Here is a 24,175-nt window from a genome sequence, read left to right on the forward strand (position 1 = left end):
ATTTGAGAGAGAGAGAGGGAAGGAGAGGGGGAGAGAGACAGAGACAGAGAGAGAGAGAGAGAGAGAAAGAGAGAATATGCCGGGTGGGGGAGGGACAGAAGGAAAGAGGAAATCCCAAGCAAAACACGAGGCTCAATCCCAGGACCTGAGATCTGACCTGAGCCGAAACCAATACTGCACCACCCAAGCACCCTTGTACATGTTTTTTTAATAGTGAAACTGCTTCTGTATAGAACACAACTTATACTTACATCAGATTCACTGCATTTTCTATGTTATTGCACAGAATTTACATAATTTCACACTTTTATTTATTTTAGAAATTCTGAGTGTGCACATGTGTGCAAGTTGGAGGCAGAGGGAAAGGGAAAGAAGCAAAATTCCTGCTGAGCGCAGAGCCTCAAGCAGGGCTCAACGCAGGGCTTGATGCAGGGCCAGATCCCATAAGCCTGAGATCATGACCCGAGCTGAAACCAGGAGTCAGATGCTCAACTGAGCCACCTAGGTACCCCAATTTTACCCTTTTTAAGTGGGGGAAACTAGCTCTTGGGAGTAAAAAAGATTTCTATCAGTTAGTGGGCTACTCTGTATCTTAAAAGGAGACAGAAAAGAATAGCACTCCTTAACTGTATTAAACACATGGGACCCTCCAAAAGGTCTTATTTTTACATACATTCACACCCAATCTCACACGTAATCATTTAAAAGAAGGCCTGGTGGTGCCCAGAGGAAAGCCATGTCAACCAGTATGCAGGGCTTTTAAAATGTTAAATTAGGGGTGTCTGGGTGGCTCCATTGGTTAAGTGTTAAGTCTGCCTTCGGCTCAGGGCATGATCCTGGGATGTGGTCTCTCTCTCAAGTACATAAAATCTTTAAGAAAATAAAATATTAAATTAGCTGTTTACATGAATCATTGATGTTTAAGCTAACATGTTATTTTTGCTATTCACAACATCCCCTTTCTCCTCTCTTCCAAACCCATATAAAGTGTACTGAAAGCATATGATTACATTTCAAACACTTACTACTTAAAAACAAACTCAGGACTGTAGTTATTCTGTGCAGGCAGTGGACAGAGGTTTATATTCCAGAGCCCTAAATCAGGTTAGCTTCAAGAAACCTTGAGATGGAATTAGAATGAACATGAGTGTACATGAGGTTTGCTGCCCACAGGCAAGCCTTCCAGCAAGGACTGATGAGAATGACATGTCACAAAGGTCACTGGAAGCACCCCTAGCAAAACAGGAGGAAGTACGCTTTCCAGGTTTACAAATTCCAAAGTTACAAAATGAAGAAAGGGGCTAACCCTAGTGAATGTCAACAGAAATCGTCTGCCATGATCACTCAAGTGTTCCTGCTGAGATATGGGACCCTTATGGGGAGGGGGTCTCCTTTTTTTTTGGAGGGGGTCTCCTTATGCATCTTAATGGCACAACTTAACAACACATGATGCATGGATACCAAAGACAGCTATACCAGCTACCTAGAAGACCAGTGTCCTCTCTGCTGGAGATACTTGCCACATTTGTTTCAAAGGCAATGAGTCATTTCTGATTCACACTAAAGAAAAAGTCAGTTACTCTTTGAGTATTTGAAATACATCTAACCTGAAGGTACATTTTTGACTTTCAAAATCTGGGCCCTAGCCAAGACAGAGTATAGAAAGAGTGGGTTGGTGCCAACCTTTGCTCCATTTCCTTTTGTTGCCTTTCTTCCTTCTCTCTTTGTTCACGAGCAAGGCGTCGTTTTTCTGCCAAAATTTTTGTTGCCTCCTCAGCATTCATAGTCCCTGGTGTGCTTTTATTACCAGACTCTAGTTAAAATTAACATGTAAAACAGTTAGCTTAGGGAACTTAACACCCTTAAGTCCAATAAAGAGGTACAAGACAACCAATGACATTAAAAACCCAAACAATATGCACATGGTCTAAAATTTATAAATAACAAGCAATCTATAAGTAAGTGATTACAGATTTGGTTCAAACCCCGAACCCCACTCCCAGTAACAGAAGAAACAGTTTGTCTCTTTTTAACAACTACTTGCTCCAAAATAAAATAATGTACTCCTACTTGGTTTAGCCATTTTGAGAGATGTGATATTTTTCCTTATGGGAAAAAAAGATTAAGACACACTAAATATAGAGGAAGACAAACACCCAGGCATCCCCCAACCAGTTACTTTTAACATCAGTTCCAAAAATGGATGTTCCAAAACAAGGGGGTAAGGGTAAGAAGCTCTGGCAAGAAAAAGTAAATAGTGTGCCAATGATTGGTTCTTTATCAAAAGAAGGCTCACTCCCTAAAGTTCTCAGAATTGGGGAATAAAATAAAGGCAACTATTCCCAAAGTACCTTAAGATTTTCTGGGTTGCCTAAATAAACTTAGTGAAAGAACTTACCTTCATAGACCATCTGCTTGTGGCTCACAGCCTCAGAGCTGTTAGAAGGTTTAGGCATTCCTTCTCTTTTCTTTCCAAGAGTACCTAATGCATTTTGCGCAAATAGGCTACGCTGAACAGGAATTATTTTATAAGAAAGAGAAGAATGTGACAGTTTTGACATGACGGGTGAAGGTGATGGGGGGCGATTCTTTTGCAATTGCCTGCTGGGAAAAAGTAACCATTAATGGGGGAAATCGGATATGATTTTGTAATATATATGTGCTAATTAGTTTATAATGTGCCATTTCATAAAATATATTGTCTTGATATTATGATAATATTTTATGATATGTTATTCCATCTTTAAAGGCTTTTTTATGTTATGATGCATTTTCTATATTTATGTTTGATGTTATTTCATTTAGGAAACACTCGTGGAATTTATCATGGTAAAATACTTATCAGGAACAGCTGCAAATAAGCTACTTACTTTGCACTGATAGGAGAAGGTGGACGCCATGCACTTGCAGGAGAAGATGGCCATTTATAACATGGTATGTGTGATGATGAGCGCTTTTTGGCAGTAGGATTTGAGGCATGTTTGTCCATTTCTGATTTCTGAACAGAGTAATTTGATCATATTAAGAATTAGCATTTACTTTACTGCAGCTGACTTTTTTAAGACAAAAATACCCTGAATATAATACAATTATAGCTCCTTAAACTCCCAATTTTCCTTTTAAGCATAAGAATTAGGTACACAGATATGTTCTTCTAGGCTACCATATCAGATTACAAAAGTCAAGATCACAGAAATAATTATCTTAAAAAATCTTTCACTTCAAATTCTATTTCTAAATCCTGATTAAAAGTTTTGCATTATTTCTCAAAAAGCTTTTCTTCACATTTTAGAAACAGTTCATGTAAAAGTTACTCCCTTCTACTAAAAAATTAATCTATCTTCGAGGGGAAACTGGTACAATGAATATCAGAATTTTAAATCGTTGAAGTTATCCTATTTTACTAATTTTATTACAGAATGCTATAAATATGAACATGTTGCTTATGCTGTGAAACCTGACCTATCATAACTTACACAAGTAAACATGCAGATTTTAACAGAAAATTTTTCAATAAAAGGTATCTAACAAACCTTTGCAGAGTCTCTCACTTTCACCTTCGAAGATGTTTCTGGGCTCACCTCAGGGGATGCCTTGGGGGATGCTTCCGCACTCTCTCTGGGGAGTACTTTCACACTAGCCTCAGGTGACGCTTCCACACTGGCCTCAGGTGACGCTTCCACACTGGCCTCGGGGGACACTCCCACGCTAGTCTTGGGTGATGCCTCCACACTTGCCTCAGATGATGCTTCCATGCTTACATCAGGGGATGCATCCATGCTCACCTCGGGAGATGAATCCACGCTCACCTCGGGGGACGGGTCCACGCTCACCTCAGGGGACACGTTCACGCTCACCGAAGGGGACGGGTCTGCGCTCACTGTGGGTGATGGGTCCACGCTCACCTCGGGGGACATGTCCACACTCACTTCAGGTGATGTTTCCATGCTCTCAGGGAGTGCTTCCACTTCTGCTTCACATGATGTTTCCATGCTCCCTTTAGGGGACCCTTCCATGTTCACCTTGGAGGTTGCTTCTATATTCACCTTGGGAGCGGGAGCTGCTTTCACATTCACCTCAGGGGCTGCTTCCACACTCACTGTGGCAGCCCCTTCCACGTTCACATTGGGGGCCACTTCTGCCTTTGCCTGGGGGGCAACTTCTGCCTTTGCCTTGGGGGCAGCTTCCACTTTTGGCTTGGGTGATGATTCTGCACTCACCTCACAGAGTGCTTCTTCTTTTTCCCGGGGAGGCACTACCTCGGAAGGCACTACTACTGATGACTCGTGAAGCACTACGTTACTCTTCAATTCGTCACTGCTCTGGCTACACAATGGCACGTTTATATTCTGGACTAAAGTACTGCGGGTCCCTGTGGGTGAATGAGAACAGAATGAAACTGCACACACTTAGAAACCTGACAAGACAGTATCGCACCACGTGACAGTATAAGAACAGGAAGAGAAAAGAGACTACGTTCATTAGTAAACTGCAGGGATTACACACAATACTGAAGTGTTTAGTGAAATGGATCACAGATACAGGACAAAAACATCGCAAAGTTGGTACTTCAGAAGCGCCACCATCAAAGAGGTGTTGTGAAAGCAATAGTCCACTACAGATGAAGAGAGGATGCTTCTCCAAAGTTGATATTTACAATAAGCCATTTCTCTTTTAATCATACTATAGTTCTGAATGATTTTCATAAAACATTACAAGATATCCAACACTTTTTAAAAGTAATCTAAAACAACTTCACCAGGGCCAGAGATTGTTACCATTACAAGTCACGCAAGGGGTGGGGCAGAGGGAAAGAGACAAGGAGACTCCCTGCTGAGTGGGGACCCCAATGCAGGACTTGTTCCCTGGACCCCGAGATCATGACCTGAGTCGAAGTCAGATGCTTATCCAACTGAGCCACCCAGGTGCCCCAGAAAATGGTATATATTGAGTTTAAACAAAAGCAGGTCAAAAAATTATTTTTAAAAAAGTATTTGGTGGTAGCTTTCATAAGACTTGGTAAATTTGTCATCTCCTCTTTAAATCTGGGTAGTAAATTTTTACATGATCTCATCAAATAATCAAAACAAAACAAATTACCAAAGACTGACTACTCATGAATAAACAATTTGAATATTTTTTAGTTCCCCCATTTTTGGTGGAAAAAGTATTTTATTTACACATCTGTATGTACCTAAACAGTCACATTGTTTAACACTAACAGTTTGCACTATAAAAAATATATTAAGTATAGCTATAGAAATTTAAGATAAAATGTTATATTTTTGATGGAAGTAATAGATTATTAAACAGGAATGAAAGTTAATACAAAAAATATCTCACAGTAGACTGGGGAGAGACTGGCATAAAATAATCTGACATACATATATAATGGGGGAAAAGCAAAGTCAGGAATCTAAACTAAAAGAAGGCTGTACTACCAAAAAGGCTCTGATAGCACTAATTTCTTTTAATAATCATGTGAACATTAACAGAAGAAAAAATAAAGATGGTGGGATAAATTTTGGAAAGAAAAAAGTAGAGGAAAAAAGAAGAATGAAGAGAATTGTGCATTTGAGGCACACTCCACTACTGAGGACTTCTTACTACCCACAGGTTTGTCTAATACTCTGTGTGACCTGTAAGTGAGAAAATCCACATAAGCCTGAATATTAGTTTTATTTTACTAACAATAAGAAGTTGAAGAGCAGCTCAATGTTATTCTTCCATATTTTAGGGAAAAAAGGAGGGTGGAGTAGGAAACTTTCTCCTTTGATATTATAAAAATTTTCTGATACTTTTAACATCCAGTACTTTTTACAGTACAGAAGCACAGGTCAAGAAACCCAGAGATCTTTAAAAATTTAGAGGCAGGGTACCTGGGTGGCTCAGTTGGTTGAGCCTCCAACTCTTGATTTCAGCCCAAGTCATGATCTCAGAGTCATGAGATTGAGCCGCATAGTACCAGGCTCTTCAAGATCAGAGAGGAGTCTGCTTATCCCTCTCTCCCAACCCCCAACTTGCATGCTCTCTCTTCCTCTCATTCATTCATAATGAACGAATGAATAAATAAATAAATAAATAAATAAATAAATAAATAAATAAATAACTTTTAAAAAGTTAGGGATGCCTGGTTGGCTCAGTCAGTAGAGCACGCAACTCTTGATCTCTCAGTCAGGAGTTTGAGCCCCATATGTTGGGTATAGAGATTACCTTAAAAAATCTTTTTAAAAAATCATTTAAGGGGCCTCTGGGTGGCTCAACTGGTTAAGTGTCTGCCTTCAGCTTAGGTCATAGTCATGGGTCTATGTCATAGTCATTCCAGGGTCCTGGCATCAAGCCCTATGTCAGGCTCCCTGCTCAGTAGGGAGTCTGCTTCTCCCTCTGCCCCTCCCCCTGCTCATGCTTTCTCTCTCAATAAATAATACAATCCTTTAAAAAAATCATTTAAATCAGAAAGGGAGACAGAATATAAAGACTCCTAACTCTGGGAAAGGAACTAGGGGTGGTGGAAGGGGAGGAGGGCGGGGGGTGGGGGTGAATGGGTGACGGGCACTGAGGGGACACTTGACGGGATGAGCACTGGGTGTTATTCTGTATGTTGGTAAATTGAACACCAATAAAAATTAATTTATTTAAAAAAATAAAATAAAATAAAATAAAATAAAATGCCAAAAAAAATAAAATAAAATTATAATTTAAAATAAAATAACTATAAACTTACCAAAGATGAGCTAAGAGAGAACAAAAGAATAATGATGTAAAAAAGAAAAAATAAATGTCCAAAAAGCATTTAAAAAATAAATAACATGGAAAGATTAAAAAAAATTTTTTTAAATAAAAAAATCATTTAAAAATTCAACAAAATAAATAAATAAATAAATAAATAAATATAAAAAATTAACAAAATTAACTATTACCCAAATAACTAATCTAGCACAACAGACGGCATAAAATAAATACACAACATAAAAGGATGGGTAAAATCAGTCATTTGGAATACTGATGCAAATTATTTTTATGTCTTACTGCAACAAATTAAATGATATAATCTGTTTTTTTAATTTTTATTTATTTTTATATTTTTAAAGATTTTATGTATTTACTTATTTGACAGTGAGAAGCATGAGTGGAGAGGGGCAAAGGAAGAGAGAAGAAGGCTCCCTGAGTGCAGAGCCTGACACGGGCCCGATCCCAGGATTCCTGGAGGATTATGACCAGAGCCGAAGGCAGAGAGCAGATGCTCAACCGATGGAGCCACCCAGGCACCCTAACCTGCTTTTTAAGTGCAAATACTAACACTTTCAGGCTTTCTGCCCTATGCCTGTTACCTGGAGTATCTTTCCCAGGGACTGATAAAGAAGCAGCACTTTTGCTCCTGGCTATTGATGCTTTTGTAGGAACGAGGAGGCGAGTGATTAAATTACTTTCCCGAAGACTGGTATACGGGGGACGAGCTAAATAAGAACAAACAAAAAGGATTCAAGTTGAGGTCTCACAAATAAATGTGAAGCAAGAAAGAGCAATGTGAACTGCTGCAAATGAGAACTTTCCCAGCCTGAAAGTAGAAGCAACGAGAACATATATATAATGGGAGTGAACACTGCCACGGGATCAGATTGCCTTGCTATGGAAGAGATCACCTGAATTAAGGGTCAAAGGCCCCAGCATACACAATAACCCCAATAAAGAAATCTAGATAACATATTTAACAGAACCCTATCCAATGTATAGTCTCTATGGAGGAACTCACATATGGAGAAAGAAGTTGTATGTGACAAAGCAACTTTGACATGGATTTCTACAGATATATGCCACTGACAGTCATACTGGTCAAGTTCATTACCAAAAGTTCCAAGGAACTTGACTGATTTCTTTTGTTAAAAAAGTGCATCTTGTAAATAACTTGCTCCAAACATTTTTATATTCATAAAGATCTCTATGACAATGGCATTTGTTAATAATAGGATTCAGCCTGAATCAAAGAACTGGAGAGTATTCTGTAAGTGAATGGTTTGGTATAAAACAAAAAGCAACAATCATGTTTGACTGAGACAAACATGAGTTGGGGTGAGGGGGAAGGTGTTAGAAACTATTTTTTAAGATTTTATTTACTTATTTGAGAGAGTGAGATAGCAAGAGACAGCACAAGCAAGGGGAGAGGGAGAAGGGAAAGCAGACTCCCTAAGGAGCAAGGAGCCCAATGGATCACCTTGGGATCATTACTTGAGCTGGAGGCAGGCGCTTAACCAATACAACACCACTCAGGTGCCCCAGAAAGAAACTACTTTATTTTTTTTTATTTTTTTTTTAAGAAACTACTTTAGATAAAGAAGTACTACTCAGTAGTAGGTATCAAATTCTGTGTATAATAATCAGCAGTGAATACATGCACAAAGGTTAGATGTGGGTAATCCCTGAAGCAACATAGCAAAGCTCTGAAGTTCAAATTATGACCAATAACTTAGAACTTCTAAATACTAACTGATGAAATCTTTGAAGAGAATTAAGTCCTCCAACACAAAATCTCTACACTAACACTCTGTGATCTAGTCCCTCAGCTTCATTATAAATGTCTTACTCAGATGACAGCAGAATTACATATTTCATTTGAAGACACACTCTTAGCTTCAGTCAAATAAGTATGGCATCAAAGTACATTTTTAGTTAAAGAAGGGATATTCTGGCTCCCAATTTTAGGAACAACTTCTCAAGTGACCAAATGTTAATACAGATTTGTTTTTTGAGAGAAAGAGACAGAGAATGCAGCACGGTACAGAGGAGGGGAGGGAGTGCAGGGAAAGAGAATCTCAAGCAGACTCCTTGCTGAGTCCTATGCAGGGCTCGATCTCCCGACCCTGAGATCATGACCTGAGCCAAAATCAGAAGTCAGAAGTTCAACCAACTGAGCCCCGCCAACCCTCAGGTGCTCCAAGAGATCTCTTAAACTACCACTTAAGATTAGAAAGAACTAACCACCTGGTTTTTCTTCTACGTGGTCAGTTTCCGCAGGTGCCTGCAGTTTGCCAGATCTTCTAGTCAAAGACGAGCTTCTCTTCTTTTCTGTTTTTTCTGGAGATCGACAGCAAAAGAACATCATTTTTTAGAAATTATTTAAATATATTATTTCAGGAGTCAGTCACTTCTCTTTTCAAATATTTTTTACCTTCTCTACTCTTGCTTATAAAAATTTAAATTTCAAATCTCACGTAGAGATTCTACATCCCCAAACTTAAAACTAGTTTATTCTAAGTTATTTGGAAAATAAATTAAGAAAAAAAAAGTTAAAACTTAGGAGGAAAATGTCAAATACTACCTGACAAATCAATATTCCCAAATTGGGAATATATAACCTTTAGTTTTGGACACAATCCATGACATCTATTACTAAACTAATGTATACTTTAGTTATAATGGTTACTTTTTTAAACAAAAATGATCATTAACATTTGGCACAGATGTCACAATTTTAGCAACCTAATGAAATATATGGTTTGTGTAGACACTTTCCCATTTCACTTGAAATACTCTCTGGCTCAGGATACTGAGAAGTGTCTGTTTAAAGAATAACTTCTCTTTTGGGAACCTATAAATTAAATTGGGGACCTGTACATATTGACAACATAGCATCATCTGAAAATGCCTGAATTGACAATGTAATTGAACAGCATGATGTAGAGGTATAATCAATTCAATCATGTGATTAAATCACATATCCTTTATTTTCATACTGCAAGAAATGACAGGATATTGTGAACAGTTATTATGAGTCAGCAATGAGCAGAAGAAAAACAGGCAATTTGAATCAGCCAAGCTTTAAAACAGAGCTACTTAAAATATTACAGGATATTAGATTATGTACTTCATTTAAGCATGAAATGTTCATCTCTCTGGATCAAACAGGTTTCATTTCAATTTGAAGAAAGTTTACAAAGGTAAGCCACTGCCAATACAGATTTTATTTTCCCTGACATCATTAATTAAAACATTCAGTGTTTCAGAGTGTGCAATATACTATACCTTTACGTACGTTATTTCTATCTTCTATACATACTTTCTTGTATTAAAAACTAGTAAAAAAATCATTTAAAAAGTTACTTGGAATTGCTCTTTCAGTGCAATTATTATCCTGAAATTCATTACCTGTTCCTCCTCTTTACAAGTCTCATTAATAATACAGCAAGAGGCTTATTAAGGAAAGCATACTAGTATTTTCTCATTATACTAAAAATGTCATACATGTCTGCAGAAGCAATATTTGCTAACTCCTCAAAGCAATTAGACAGTGAAACAGAGTGAATGCTTGTGAAACAATTAAGATATATCAAAATGAAAAATTATATATATAAAAGCAAAGTATATAAATATAACATTGTAATGAATGCTATTTAATTTTTCTAAAAGATTGTATCAGTGAATAAATTAATTTTATTATAAGTAAAGCACTAGAGAAAACCTTCCCACATTAATCTACAAAAAACCCAGGCTACACATAAATGTTCTGGGAAAGCCTATCAAGGGTTAGGGTGGTAAGTGGATCAACTTTTGTTAGACCATTAAAAGAAAAAAAGTGATAACCCAAGACTGACAAAAAGTCTCTCAAGCTCATCAATGGAAACTCAGAGTCCTTCCTAAAAGTACAACTAACGTAAGTATGAACAAAACAAAAATCCCTTTCAACATTTTAAAACTGTAATATTTAGATAAAAATGAAAATCTTTCCCACTAAGTTAACTACTGCTACAACTAATTATACTTTAAATGAGATCCAGAACTTCTGCTGCACTGCAATTTTATAGCATTGCTCAAAAATAGGTCAAGGTACCTACTAATACAAAAAGATCTTTAAATTCAAACCATAATTATGCCCTTCTTTTTTCAATTTATAAGGCACAAAAGTGGTAATGATGTGGAATATGTTTGCCATGTCTTCTCGCCAAAATCACTTCCATTTTTGCCTCCGGAAAGGATTTATTTATTTTTTTTTGGATTGATGGTTATGGTTGTCTAATCCATTTCAATCATCAGTGAGAAAGAAGCACCATGTGCAACAAGTCAGAAATGATCACTGACAGGTAGGTGAACACTAATTAAAAGGACAAACACCAGAAGCAAGATGTATTTAAAGTAGTCATAGCGGGTCAGCCCCGGTGGCTCGGTGGTTAAGTGTCTGCCTTCGGCCCAGGGCGTGACCCTGGAGACCCGGGATCGAGTCCCACGTTGGGCTCCCTGCGTGGAGCCTGCCTCCCTCCCTCCCTCTCTCTCTCTCTCTGTGTCTCTCATTAATAAATAAATTTAAAAAAAATTTTTTTAAATAAAGTAGTCATAGTAGTCATTTGCTTTTAAAGAACACCACATTGGGATCCCTGGGTGGCACAGCGGTTTAGCGCCTGCCTTTGGCCCAGGGCGCGATCCTGGAGACCCGGGATCGAGTCCCACGTAGGGCTCCCAGTGCATGGAGCCTGCTTCTCTCTCTGCCTCTCTCTCTCTCTCTCTCTCATCTCTGTGTGACTATCATAAATAAATAAAAATTAAAAAAAATAAAGAAAGAACACCACATTAGCACTATGAAGAATTCTAAAGTGGAGGTTAGCAATGCTTTGCTCATTGAACACGGGACCATTTTCTTTGAAGGAAAACATAGGCTTATTACTGAAAAGTACAATTTCAACATCATGACCTGCTTATCAAATGACCAAAATAAAAGCCATAAATAAGCATGATAGAGTGAAAAGCACTGAATTTCTTGGGGTCTTAACTATAAAGCCAGGTAGGTAATTACATTTGCCTGTCACCTTTACAAGGTTGTCATAAGTAACAAATAGGACTTATCTGAAGCAGATCAACCTGTCCACTGCTGTATATATGCTAACATTTTCCTTAAATGAGGTGATATTCATGAAACTTAATAAAATCCGAATGACCAATCTAGCTACTCTCTAGAGAAAGGATTTCACTTACCAGTTAGGTAGAAATATGAATTACTTTTGTAACAAATTACTGAGCCATTTAACGGCAATGTCTTTTGGTTAAAATATGTTTCAGTTTGGGCCACCTGAACTCAGCAAATCCATCTGATTCATATGCAAATCATGAATAAAGGATTAATACTGATGAAAATACAAAATAGTAATGACCATCTCTGCTGTAAAACAAGGTGGTTCTCTTCTGAAATAAATCTAAATGTTCCACCATCTAAAGGGTAAGTAGTACTATGAAAAGATATAAAAAGAAATTATGTCATTGGTTTAAAATTCAGTAGAATATATGAAATAACTACTTACTCTTGGCGATAGAGTTCTGAAGACCTGCAGATGACAAAGACATTTGTTTGTGTAAACCAGAAGCCCTCTGCTCAAGTTTTTCAGTTGATACGAAATCTTTATTAACTGAGAAAAGATACAGAATTTACTGTATTCCTAAAGCATCATTAACTGAAATAAAATGAGTTCATGATGCAGTTTGACAGAGTACACGCATTAATTAGATGCTCAATGTTCCCTGTCATTCCTCACAAATGATATAAATTTAAGTTTTATGAAACGGTAGAATTATATTCATCTACAGGAAAATTTATGGTACCCTCCACAGTAAACGGGCAGACTTAATTTATTTTTGAAATATTCATTAGATAAAGCTGTATAAAGCTTAATTATTAATCATTTTTACAGAGATTACAAAATATGAACATAAATGAACCTAAAGTTTAACAATTGTATTAATTACCAGTTTTAGTCTCAGGGTTCACGGCTGTAGAGCCCTCCCAAGACCATCTTTTTTGATGACAATCGACACGGCTGCTCCGTTCCAGTGTTCGATAGAGAACAGCTTTGAACCTCTCCTATTTAAAATAAATGCCAACAAATTTTTACATATTAATTTTGTCAGTATAATTTAAATCTGTGGGTTAGAAAACCACCCCATTATCAAATTTTTGTATCATGCAAAATGTTGGGGAGGCATCAGGTAATAGTTAAAAATAACTGAAGACCAAACAAATAAATAATTGAAGACCATGTCTCTGGTATCAGTCAATGTCAATGCTTCTCTTCAATAACAGGCTTTAATCTTATGAATATGAAATGAGGAATGGACTGTGCTTCCCTCTTTGCTTATATCATTAGGAAATTTAGAACCAAATTTGTAGCTCATTTCTAGCAACTAAACAAAAACCAAGTAGTGCTTTTTTTTTAAATGTATGCTAAGCATACTTATATTTTAGCATTTTCCACCATCAATTTTCCCGTGATTTATCCCCTCAATCATTTATTTCCTGGATGCGATATGTGGGGTTTAAATTTTTTTTATTTATTCATTTGAGAGGGAGAAGCAGACTCCCCGCTGAGCAGTGAGCCCAAAGTGGGGCTCGATCCTAGGACCCTGAGATCATGACCTGACCTAAAGGCAGATGCTTAATGGATCAAGCCACCCAGGAACCCTGTGGTTCGGTTTTTTACTTTTTATTTTTATTTTTTTTAATTTTTATTTATTCATTCATGAGAGACAGAGAGAGAGAGAGAGAGAGAGAGAGAGAGAGAGAGAGAAAGAGGCAGAGACACAGGCAGAGGGAGAAGCAGGCTCCATTCAGGGAGCCTGATGTGGGACTCGATCCCGGGTCTCTAGGATCACGACCTGGGCTGAAGGCAACGCTAAACCGCTGAGCCACCCAGGCTGCCCGTGGTTTGTTTTTTTTTTAATACACCTTAAGTGGTGCCTGGGTGGTGCAGCCAGTTAAGCGCCCAACTCTTGATTTTGGCTCAGGTCATGATCTCAGGATCATGGGACTGAACCCAACACTGGTCTCTGCACTCTACATAGAGTCTGTGTGGGAATCTCTTTCCCTCTCTCTCTGCCCCTCCCGCCCAATAAGTAAATAAAATCTTTAAAAAATAAAATTAAATACACCTTAAATTCTTTGTAGAATGAGGCAAAAAAATCAACTTATATAAGTGAAATCTATGCCAGAATCATCTATAATACCCATTTATAACATCTTTAATTCTAGTAATAAAGTTAAAAAAAGATAATTGATGTGTTTGTCTTGACCTCAACTTTAAGTTTTCTTTTTTTAAGTCATTTCTGCACCCAATGTGGGGTTCCAACTCAAAAGATCAGGAGTGCATGCTCTTCTGACTGAGCCAAACACCCCTGGACCTCAACTTTAATTGTAAGGGCTCAGGATAATAGCTATTCAATTGTAAACACCACACTGTGGCAAAACAATCCCACTGCCAGAAATGAGGGGCTGGCATAGTTTTCCTTTCTGATATTTCAAGTCCTTGTGATGTACCAGACCATGGACTATACTCAGGTAAGCAAATCAACTGCAGGGCCAGGAAGCTTTCTACTCTTCCCTGACAACAACCGTTTCATAGCAACATCATCCTTACAATGCCCCCACCATTTCTCTGAGAGAAAAGATAAACATACAAGGAAAATGGAGAGTCCTCCATATCCTCTCAGGAGAAAAGCAACTGCAATTCTTAAAATGTATCTAATGGCAATATTTTAAAATTATATTTTCCAACAGAAAATAATAAGGTGCTCAAATTACTAAAAACCCAGAAAGTATAATCAAGACTGAAAACAGTGATTCATCTTGTGTTACTGAAACATTTGTGATTCCTAAGCATTCTATCCCCCTGCTTCCAAATGCACTGGCCCTCTGTCCTCTCAGGCTCCCCTTGCACCTGTGGCTCCTACAGGTCTCCTGTCTACACTCAGCCCTCTTCAGTACCACCTCCTACTCTAATGAATTATTCTGTTTTTCTATGTGCAGGCTGCTCACAGTGTCCCATGGACCCTTCCTAGTCTGTCAGGGTCCACCCTTACCCCATCACACTAGTTTTGTGAGATTGGTTCTCTTTTGCCCCTTTTCTCTTTGTCCTCCTGCTTCTTTTCTCCCACTGCACCCCTGGCTCCCTGCCTCTCTGCAGTGCCATTTTGTTATGTTTTCTCTGGGTTCTCTCTGAGGTTCTTCTTTCTCTAAAATGGTCTTTTTCTCTCAGTCCTTGGGAGTCTCTCCTCTCCAGGGACCCTCCCCCACTCTGCAGTGTTCTGCATTACTTTCTTTCAGTCTCTTAGTTCAGATCACTCTATGTCTGGCCTTCATTCTCTTCACCACAGAAGTCAATTAAGGAGCTTTCACAAAGGAAGATGGTGATAGAAATCCTGGATGGGAGTTCATCAAATACTGGAATATGAAAAAAACAGCATAAACAACCACAGAAAAAGGTAGAGAGAGAGGGGGAAAAAATGTAGTGGACCATGGGTGGGGAAGAAATGGCATGCAAACAGTCCTAGAATAAGGAAGATACACACACAGGGCAGGGGCTGGGGGTGAGGCATGTGAGAGCAATCGTGTGCACAAGGAAGAAGAGAGAGCACCAGAGAAGCCTCATGAGGACAAATGGAACCAAAAAGAATATTTAAGGGCGCCTGGGTGGCTCAGTAAGTTAAGCATCTGATTCTTGGTTTTGGCTCAGGTCCCAATCTCATGGATCCTGAGATTGAGCCCTGTCATGGGCTCTGCACTTGGCAGGGAGCCTGCTTGGAGATTCTCCCTCTGCCCTTCCCCCAACTCGTGCTACTCACTGTCTTGCGTGTGCTTTCTCTCTCAAATAAATAATAAGTGAATCTTAAAAAAAATAAGAGCAATAGAGGTGCTGGGTGGCTTGGTTGGTTAAAGGTCTGCCTCAACTCAGGTCATGATCTCAGGGTCTTGAGATCAAGTCCTGCGTTGGGCTCCCAGATCAGTGAAGAGTCTGCTTCTCCCTCTCCCTGCTGTTCTGCCTACTTGTGCTCTCTCTGTGTCAAATAAATAAAATCTTTAAAAATAAAAAATACATTAAAAAAATAAGAGCAACAGTAGAAAAGCAGGAGAGATAAAAACACACATACGGAGAGAATAGGCAGAAAGCCCAAAGACGGAGAGAAAAGCTAAGACAATGAGGAATGAAAAGTGAGGCACTTCTGGCAGAAAAAGGTCACAGTCAGATGGAGAACCTGAGACAAAGACTGAGTTAGGGACACTTGAGAATCAGTGAAATAAAGAAAAAGAAAAAATGCCAGCAAGAAAGAGGATGGTGGGGCAGCCCCGGGTGGCGCAGCAGTTTAGCGCCGCCTGCAGCCCAGGGAGTGATCCTGGAGACCCTGGATGAGTCCCACTTCAGGCTCTCTTTATGATGCCTGCTTCTCCCTCTGCCTATGTCTCTGCCTCTCTCTCTCTCTCTCTGTCTCTCATGAATAGATGGATAAAATCTTAAAAAAAAAAAAGAAAGAGGATGGTGTCCCAGAGAGCATGGCAGATTCACAAGGAGTCAAGGATCCTCAATGTGAAGTAGCAGAATGACCTACAGGAGTAAAATCTGGTGTTGGAGTCAGACAGAACAGGACAGGTAGCCAAATGCCCAAGTATGGACACTCGAAAGACCAATTAATTGATTGAAGGAGGACAGAAGGCAGTGACTCATACCGACAGCATCAGACAGCAAAAGAGTCCAGGAAGGTAAAGAGAGAGACAGGGCCACAGCACAGCAGGGAGGAAGAGCACACACAGGAGAAAGGCAGAGGAAGCCAGATGGGAGAGCAAGTGCTGTTATCTGACCAGCATGCACTCAAGCAGTCAGAGGAGCTGCTGTGAGAAGTAAGATGGGGGCCTATTGGTGGCTTTGTGAACACTAAGGCCGCTGGGATAGAGCTCAGAGCAAACCCTGGGCTGCAGGCACCTGTGGGCCACATCCCAGATGGCGGAAGGGCTCTCTTCCTGGGTCTGCAAGGCTCCTTTTTATCTCAGCTAGCAGTTCAAAACTCAGAGATCTGAGAGGACAGGGCCAAAGAGGCTCTACCACTGAAGGGAAGGAGAGAGAACTGGGACTGGGTCCTTTGGTGGCGGCAGCAGCAGGCGGGAGGGTGGGCAGAAAGGCAGTGAAGGACTAAGAAAGAAGTATTCCAGTGCCAGGCAACACAGCGTGGCATCTGATTAACAGGCTACAAAACACGTACCCTTTCCTCCTGTAGTTTTTGCTTCCTTTTTTCTTCAGCAGATATTCTCCGTTGCTCATCCTTTTCTTTTTGTTCTTTCAGCTTTCGTTGTTTCTCCTCCATTTGCCTCTCATATTGGATCCTGGATTTTCTTTCCTTCTCAAGGATCTGGGTTTCTTTGTTGGCTGAAATATTTCAAATACATTTTCAAGGTATAAGAGCCAAGAAAATATTTAAGTTTTCCACAGTACTCACAAAGGAGAAAGTTAATATATCTCCTCTTTCTTAAAAATAACACAACCTATAAAAAAGTATTTTTTAAAGATTTTATTTATTCATGAGAGACAGAGAGAGGGAGAGAGAGGGAGAAAGAGAGAGAGAGGCAGAGACACAGGCAGAGGGAGAAGCAGGCTCCATGCAAGGAGCCCGATATGAGACTCGATTCCAGGACCCCGGGATCATGCCCTGAGCTGAAAAGGCTGATGCTCAACCGCTGAGCCACCCAGGCATCCCAACCTATAAAAAATTATATAAGTGAACGAGAATGGCCACTAAGCCACTAAAGAATCATTTGCTCTGGGTGTTCATTTAACCCCAGATAATGGAGATGGCCTAGATGACCCTCATAATCCTGTCCAAACTAAAATTACATATTAAAAACAAATATTTTGGGGATCCCTGGGTGGCTCAGCGGTTTGGCGCCTGCCTTTGGTCCAGGGCACGATCCTGGAGTCCCGGGATCGAGTCCCACGTCAGGCTCCCGGCATGGAGCCTGCTTCTCCTCTACCTGTGTCTCTGCCCCTCTCTCTCTCTCTCTATCATGAATAAATAAATAAAAAAGAAAACCTTTACTATCATTAAAAAAAAACAAAAAAACAAAACAAAAAAATATTTCCAGGGTGCCTGGGTGGCTCAGTAGGTTAAGCATCTGCCTTTGGCTCTGGTCATGATCCCAGGGTCCTGAGATAGAGCCCAGAGTTGGGCTCTCTGCTCAATGGGGAGCCTGCGTCACCCTCAGCTCTGCCTGTCACTCCCCCTGCTTGGGCTTTCTCTCTGTGTCAAATAAATAAAATATTTTCTTTCATGTGCTATTTCCGCTGATTTGAGCTGAAGTTAAACCCCATCAGATTAACACACTACATACATTAAAATAAAAATTTAAAAGAAAACACATGCCCAGGGATGCCTGAGTGGCTCAGTGGTTGAGTGTCTGCCTTTGGCTCAGGGCGCGATCCTGGAGTCCCAGTATCAAGTCCCACATCGGGCTCCCTGCATGGAGCCTGCTTCTCCCTCTGCCTATGTGTCTCTCTCTCATGAACTAATAAATAAAATCTTAAAAAAATATAAAACACATGGCCAGAATGCTTTTCTTCCTTCTTTCTAAGGTCTCATCTATACAGACCACATTAAACATGCCAGTTTTATACCACATTATAGTACAGCATGATGTTTTCCTATTTCAAATTTCCCCTCACTAAAGCCTGGAGAACATCTATGCAGTTCTAAAATACTCTCCTGAAGAGTTCCAAGAAGAAACAGCTCCTCACTGAAACAAAGACAAATGATCTCCATTTGAATAAAGCTGAGCACAAGTTTTGTCAGGGAATTTCAAAGACCAAAGAAAAATGCAGTAGTTGAAAAAATCCTTCTCTTGAGGTGTAAAAAGATTATTCTTTTAGATCCTAACTTACACTGGAGAAGCCTGTTATGATTATTAGCAACTTCATTTTCATTTTTAGAATCATTTTTATTGAAACCCTCATTCTGCTTGTTTCTACAAATGTTGAAGTTTTCATACCTCAGTTTTCAGAAAATTAGAACTAACAGAAACTACTACTTCAAAAATTAAACATTTTAATCAAATATTTTTCACAAGCCTTCTTTATCTGCCTTAGTATAATTACTGAATCCAGGGGCAGCCCCAGTGGCTCAGAGGTTTAGCCCCGCGGCTCAGGATGTGATCCTGGGGACCGGGGATCCAGTCCCATGTCAGGCTCCCTGCCTGGAGCCTGCTTCTCCCTCTGCCTGTGCCTCTGCCTCTCTCACTCTCTCTCTCTCTCATGAATAAATAAATAAATAAATAAATAAATAAATAAATAAATAAAATCTTTTTTAAAAGTTACTGAATCCAATATAATGCATCCTAGAAAAAAAATGTAATCTATGATATAAACAAATCAGGAAAAGTAAGTAAAACCACTTTGGAAATACATAACCTTGACAGAAAATTCATTCATCCTGATTTTTTTAAAGTCTAAAATATACCTTCTTGTTGTCTCTTCTTTTCTTCTCTGCGCTCCTTCGCCAATCTCTGCTTCACATCATTTTTAAGTACGGATCCATCGATGACTAAAAACAAAAAAGAATATAATAAGACATTAACAGATCAGATTTTCATGATGTAGCACTTTGACATCAGTCAAAAAGTGTTCTAGAAATTACACCTGGTCTAAATGTTGATCTTATATTTGAGGACTGTGATGGAAGAGAGCAGAGACCACTCTGATTCCGTCTTTCTTCGGCAAGGGCATGAGCTGCAGCAACTAGAATACAAGGAAGTAAAGGGAAGGGATCAGATACTACAAACAGGTAACAAAGAGGAAGTAAAGCACAAGCAATTTTCCTTGAAGATAAAAGATAGTATCTTGCATCTATAAGGCGAAAATCATGACATAATCCGGGTCAACAATAAAAAGACATACTGAGTACTTATGATGTTCCACACTTTAAGAAGGAATTAAAGCTGTTTACTGTGGATGTGCCAACCTATCTGTGGACAGAGAGAGTTGTTGGTGGGAGTGATAGCACGAGCTTGTGGATGAGTAGGACCTAATGATTAATAGCTTTCAAAAATGCCTCGGACAGGGACGCCTGGGTGGCTCAGTAGTTGAGCTTCTGCCTTTGGCTTGGGGTATGATCCTGGGGTCCCAGGATCGAGTCCCACATGGCACTGCACTCGAGGAGCCTGCCTCTTCCTCTGCCTATGTCTCTGCCTCTCTCCCTATGTCTCTCATGAATACATAAAATCCTTTAAAAAAATGCCTCGGACAAGACATTACACCAAGTACTAGAAAAACTGAGCTGGCATAGAACTGGAAAAACTGTTTCGCCATAAACTGAGAATTTAGAAAAGACTTGGTGTTTATGGATCTGAATTTGGAAGCAGAAGTATTGACAGGTCAACAGTGAGATCCTCAGAGATTAGCCCCGATATTAAAAAGTACATTTAGGGATGCCTGGATGGCTCAGCAGTTAAGCATCTGCCTTCAGCCCAGGGCGTGATCCTGGGGTCCTTGGATCAAGTCCTGTATCAGGCTTCCCACAGGGAGCCTGCTTCTCCCTCTACCTAGGTCTCTGCCCATCTCTCTGTGTGTCTCATGTATAAATAAATAAAATCTTTTTTTAAAAAAAAGTACATTTATGGGGCACCTGAGTGGCTCAGTCGGTTAAGTGTCTGCCTTCAGGTCAGGTCATGATCTCAGGGGTCTGGGATCCAGTGCCATGGTGGGCTCCCTGCTCAGCAAGGAGTCTGCTTCTCCCTCTCCCTTCCCCCCACCCCCGCTCATGCTCTCTCCTGCTCACACTCTCTCAATAAATAAAGTCTTTAAAAAATTTTTAAGTATATATATAAATTACGTAGACGTGGGCTTTTCTATCCTGGCTGCACACTAGGGTTACCCTAAGTTGCCTGCCTTTCCCCACCCCCAGTCTCTGGGATGGAGGCCCAGGCATTTCCAGTTGCTAAAAGCTCTATTCTAATGCAGTGAAGGTGGAGAAGCACCCAAGGAATTTCCATTGACATAGTATTATTCCAGGTAGAAAAATATCAGGCAAACAAAGATAAATTTACACATGCCTTGTAAAACAGGTCCACAAGTGGTAAATAAACTTCAATGAGGGTAAAATAAAATACAAGATTAGGGGAGCACAATTAGAGGGAGAGTAAGAAAAACAAATGCCAGGATGATACATACACCAATTACCATATATTCCTGAGCCCTTGAATTCCATGTATGGTTGTATCTAAAATGCCCCACAATGTTGGGCATCTTCAGGAAGGCTCTGGAGATTAACAGTGAAAATTCTCTACCCTTGTGAAAGCACAGGAAATATGCCCCTGGGATACCACATACAATTATTTTCTATATATCAGGAAATAATATAACAGCTGAAGATGGGCAATTAAAATAATCAAAGGAACAGAGTGACTGTCATTGTCCTTGTCATCCATTGACTTTAAGATGTTCTTTGCTACTGAGGAAAGCTATCTGGGAGTCATTTAACAGAGTAACCTTGAAAGTGACATCATAATTGCTGCCACAGGGACCACCATCTCAAAAAAGGAGTCACAGGACTCTTAATGTCCAGGTGGTGTGTTTGAGCCCCACCGTGTATACAGAGATCATCAAAAAATAAACTTAAAACAAAAAAAACTCCTCAAGGGATCCCTGGGTGGCGCAGCGGTTTGGCGCCTGCCTTTGGCCCAGGGCGCGATCCTGGAGACCTGGGATCAAGTCCCACAGCGGGCTCCCGGTGCATGGAGCCTGCTTCTCCCTCTGCCTGTGTCTCTGCCTCTCTCTCTCTCACTGTGTGCCTAGCATAAAAAAAAGAAAAACTCCTCAAAGATAGCATGTCTTAAATTACAGTTTCCTATCATTTAGAGATGTCTACAGTGGAATGGCTACTTGGAAAAATATTAAGCTATTGGAATACACATTCAAGTTGTAGAAGCTGCCCAGGATTTTATAGCTGCGACTCTGGGTGCCAGACTTGAGAACCTTAAGGTTTCTCCAGCTCTAAAATTCCATGATCTGACTCCATCTTAGTAGCTTTTTCTGTGTTTGTTGAAAGGATTCTAAGTAATTTATAGTAAACTTAGAAATCACTTGTGAATTTGGAAAACAAGAAAGGTGATAAGCCAGTGGCAAAGTTTCTTATGCTCATCTGGCTGAAATATTTGCATATTATTTTAAAACAATTAAAATATAAAACACATGTTTTGTTAAAAGAAGTTTATTTCTTCAGTGTGCTACAATCTTAGCACAGTCCTAGGCACAGAAAACAATTCAATGAATGTACATAATTCATGTACCCAAAGAAGTTATTTATTCAGGACAATGTTTTAACTCTTGGAGTCAGACTCCCAGCAGGAAATAAAATGGACCAGATTAATAGAATAAAAAGAAGCAACTGTCACAGTGGCATTTAATTTGCCACAAATTGGCAAAACATTTCAATGACTCCTTGTCCCACTTCAGGAAAACACTGGGACCAGGAGGGCAAATCTAGTTAAGCTGGTACTGTGTGAAAAGTCTAACATATAACATGTGATGTTTTCAATTCCTAATATGAAATGGGCAGCAAGGAGGTCAGTTAGGGTTCTAGGTTAAGCCCTTTTTGCATGACTAAGGTTTTGGCTTGAAATATTGTGAATTCAAGCAACTGTCTCATACAAGATTATAAAACACTTCACAACATTCAATACCCAAAAATGCTTTTTTTTTTGGGGGGGGGGTATTGTCCAGAATGCTGGTTAATTTAAATGACTGAAATAAACCAGTGGCAGGGAGCCTTACGTGTTAACAAGCAGTAAAACAATCCGAATTTACTGTAAATTCTTTCTAGGTGAAGGAAAATAAGCTAGAAACAGAAGGGGTTCTCTTCCCAAGTAAAGATCAAGGTGTACTTGCTTCTGATACACTGGGGAGTTGCAGAGTTTTGAAATAACAGAAAGCCTCCCAAACGCAGTCAACTTTTTAACAGCAAATTTCTATATAATCAATTAAAATCGTTTTATTCAAGTTCTTAATAGGGAGCTAGTTTGAGAACAGCACGTAACGTCACACCAAGCGAGAAATACCTTTTCACTAAGCTAGCGGAGCAGTTTCCTGGGCCAAGCAATGCGCTGCCAAATTCTATAAAATTAACGATGGGGGGGGGCGGTATTTTGGCGGTGGGACCAGTTTAGGAAAAAAGCACTTTGAAGTGCTGCTTTCCGTTCATTGCAGCCTAGGGTCTGCAAGTTGTCCCACGGAAGGTGACATCTTGGCGAAGTCATGTGCCACGGCAGGCAAATCAGGAGGAGCTGAGAAGCAAGTTTCTTCCCAACTTTCAAAGCAACATCCCCCCAAGGCTCCGTCCTCACCGGACCTTGACTGGGAAGGTGCGGGATATTAAGCCCTTGGGAGAGGGAACGAGTGCGACTGTGGGAGAGGATGTGACCGCTCGCGCCGCGCGCAGAGGGAAAACTCCCGGCTCTGCGCCTGGAAGGGCTGCCCCAGAGCGCGGGGTCTGGGCGGGCGCCCGCACATCCCGGACCGGGGCGCGTCCTTTCGGTGGCCGCGCGGGCGTCCACCGCCCCCCTAACCGCCGGCGGAGCTCAGGACCGTCTGCGGGGTCCCGGGTCCCAGGCCCCTCCACCCCCCGCGCCCGTTAGTTCCCTCGCGCCCCGCCCCCGAGGTCCGGCCGCTAGCGGCGACCGTTGGGCCGTTGGCCGCGGGACTTCTGCCGTTGGTGATGCTGGCCGGCCGTCCCCCCCCCCCGCCTGTCCCACAACGGTTCCCTGTCCCGTTTAGGGGAACTCCGTGTCGCGTGAGGGGTGGACCGGACGGCGCGAGGCCACCCCGGAGTAAAGTTTTCTGGCACCCTCTGCACCGCCACAACAGTCCCCGGGGCCGCGAGAAGCCCGCCTCCCGCACGGGCCCGGGCTCCCCCGGGAGCCTCCGGGCCGCTCACCCATCCGTTCGCGCAGCCCCCTGAGGGATGTGCTGCCGCCGGCGCGCTCCGCCATCTTCGAGCCGCCGAGTGGAGAACCTCTGGAGGCGCTGGGGACCCAGTGCGCAGGCTCCGGCGTGACCGTCTCGCCAGCCTTGGTGGCGGCGCCGGGGGGGGGGGGGGGGGCGGGGCCCGAAGAGAAGCCGCTCCCTCCTGGTCCCGCAAACTCTGCAGCGCTGCTCCCTAGGCACCACGTCGGGACCTGCAGGACAGGGACCTCCTGGGGCTAAAGAAACCCTCCCCCGCATTCCGTGCTTTCCCGCATCCCGTGCGGGGAGCCATCCAACATTCCTTTTTTCCTTTCATCCCAATCTACCTAGCAATGCAGTTAAGATTCCTTCCTTCCTTGCTTTACCAAGCATTATACTGAGCGCCTCCTGGGTGCGCTTGTATCGGGAGTTTACTACTCTTTCAAACA

General features: G+C 40.9%; 1 protein-coding gene across 6 annotated transcripts in view; it reads right to left on the reverse strand.

The window, feature by feature from the left end:
- Nucleotides 1-23,792, reverse strand: part of MAP7D3 (MAP7 domain containing 3) — a 30,942-nt gene extending 7,150 nt beyond the window's left edge. For 3 of the 6 annotated variants that reach the window (XM_055338821.1, XM_055338823.1, XM_055338818.1), the window contains exons 1-12: nt 23,719-23,792; nt 19,428-19,526; nt 19,249-19,332; nt 17,005-17,168; nt 12,727-12,841; nt 12,285-12,389; nt 8,980-9,072; nt 7,332-7,457; nt 3,534-4,372; nt 2,871-2,998; nt 2,399-2,604; nt 1,684-1,813 (exon numbers count right to left, since the gene is read on the reverse strand). In XM_055338821.1, coding sequence (XP_055194796.1) covers nt 1,684-1,813; nt 2,399-2,604; nt 2,871-2,998; nt 3,534-4,372; nt 7,332-7,457; nt 8,980-9,072; nt 12,285-12,389; nt 12,727-12,841; nt 17,005-17,168; nt 19,249-19,332; nt 19,428-19,526; nt 23,719-23,773 — 2,144 coding nt within the window. In that variant the 5' untranslated portion in view covers nt 23,774-23,792. The remainder of the gene's footprint in view (nt 1-1,683; nt 1,814-2,398; nt 2,605-2,870; nt 2,999-3,533; nt 4,373-7,331; nt 7,458-8,979; nt 9,073-12,284; nt 12,390-12,726; nt 12,842-17,004; nt 17,169-19,248; nt 19,333-19,427; nt 19,527-23,718) is intronic. The other 3 variants (XM_055338820.1, XM_055338819.1, XM_055338822.1) reach the window with 3 other exon arrangements.
- Nucleotides 23,793-24,175: the final 383 nt, after the last annotated feature.

This window comes from Nyctereutes procyonoides, unplaced genomic scaffold, assembly GCF_905146905.1.
Source record: "Nyctereutes procyonoides isolate TBG_1078 unplaced genomic scaffold, NYPRO_anot_genome, whole genome shotgun sequence".
Classification (NCBI taxonomy): Eukaryota; Metazoa; Chordata; class Mammalia; order Carnivora; family Canidae; genus Nyctereutes; species Nyctereutes procyonoides.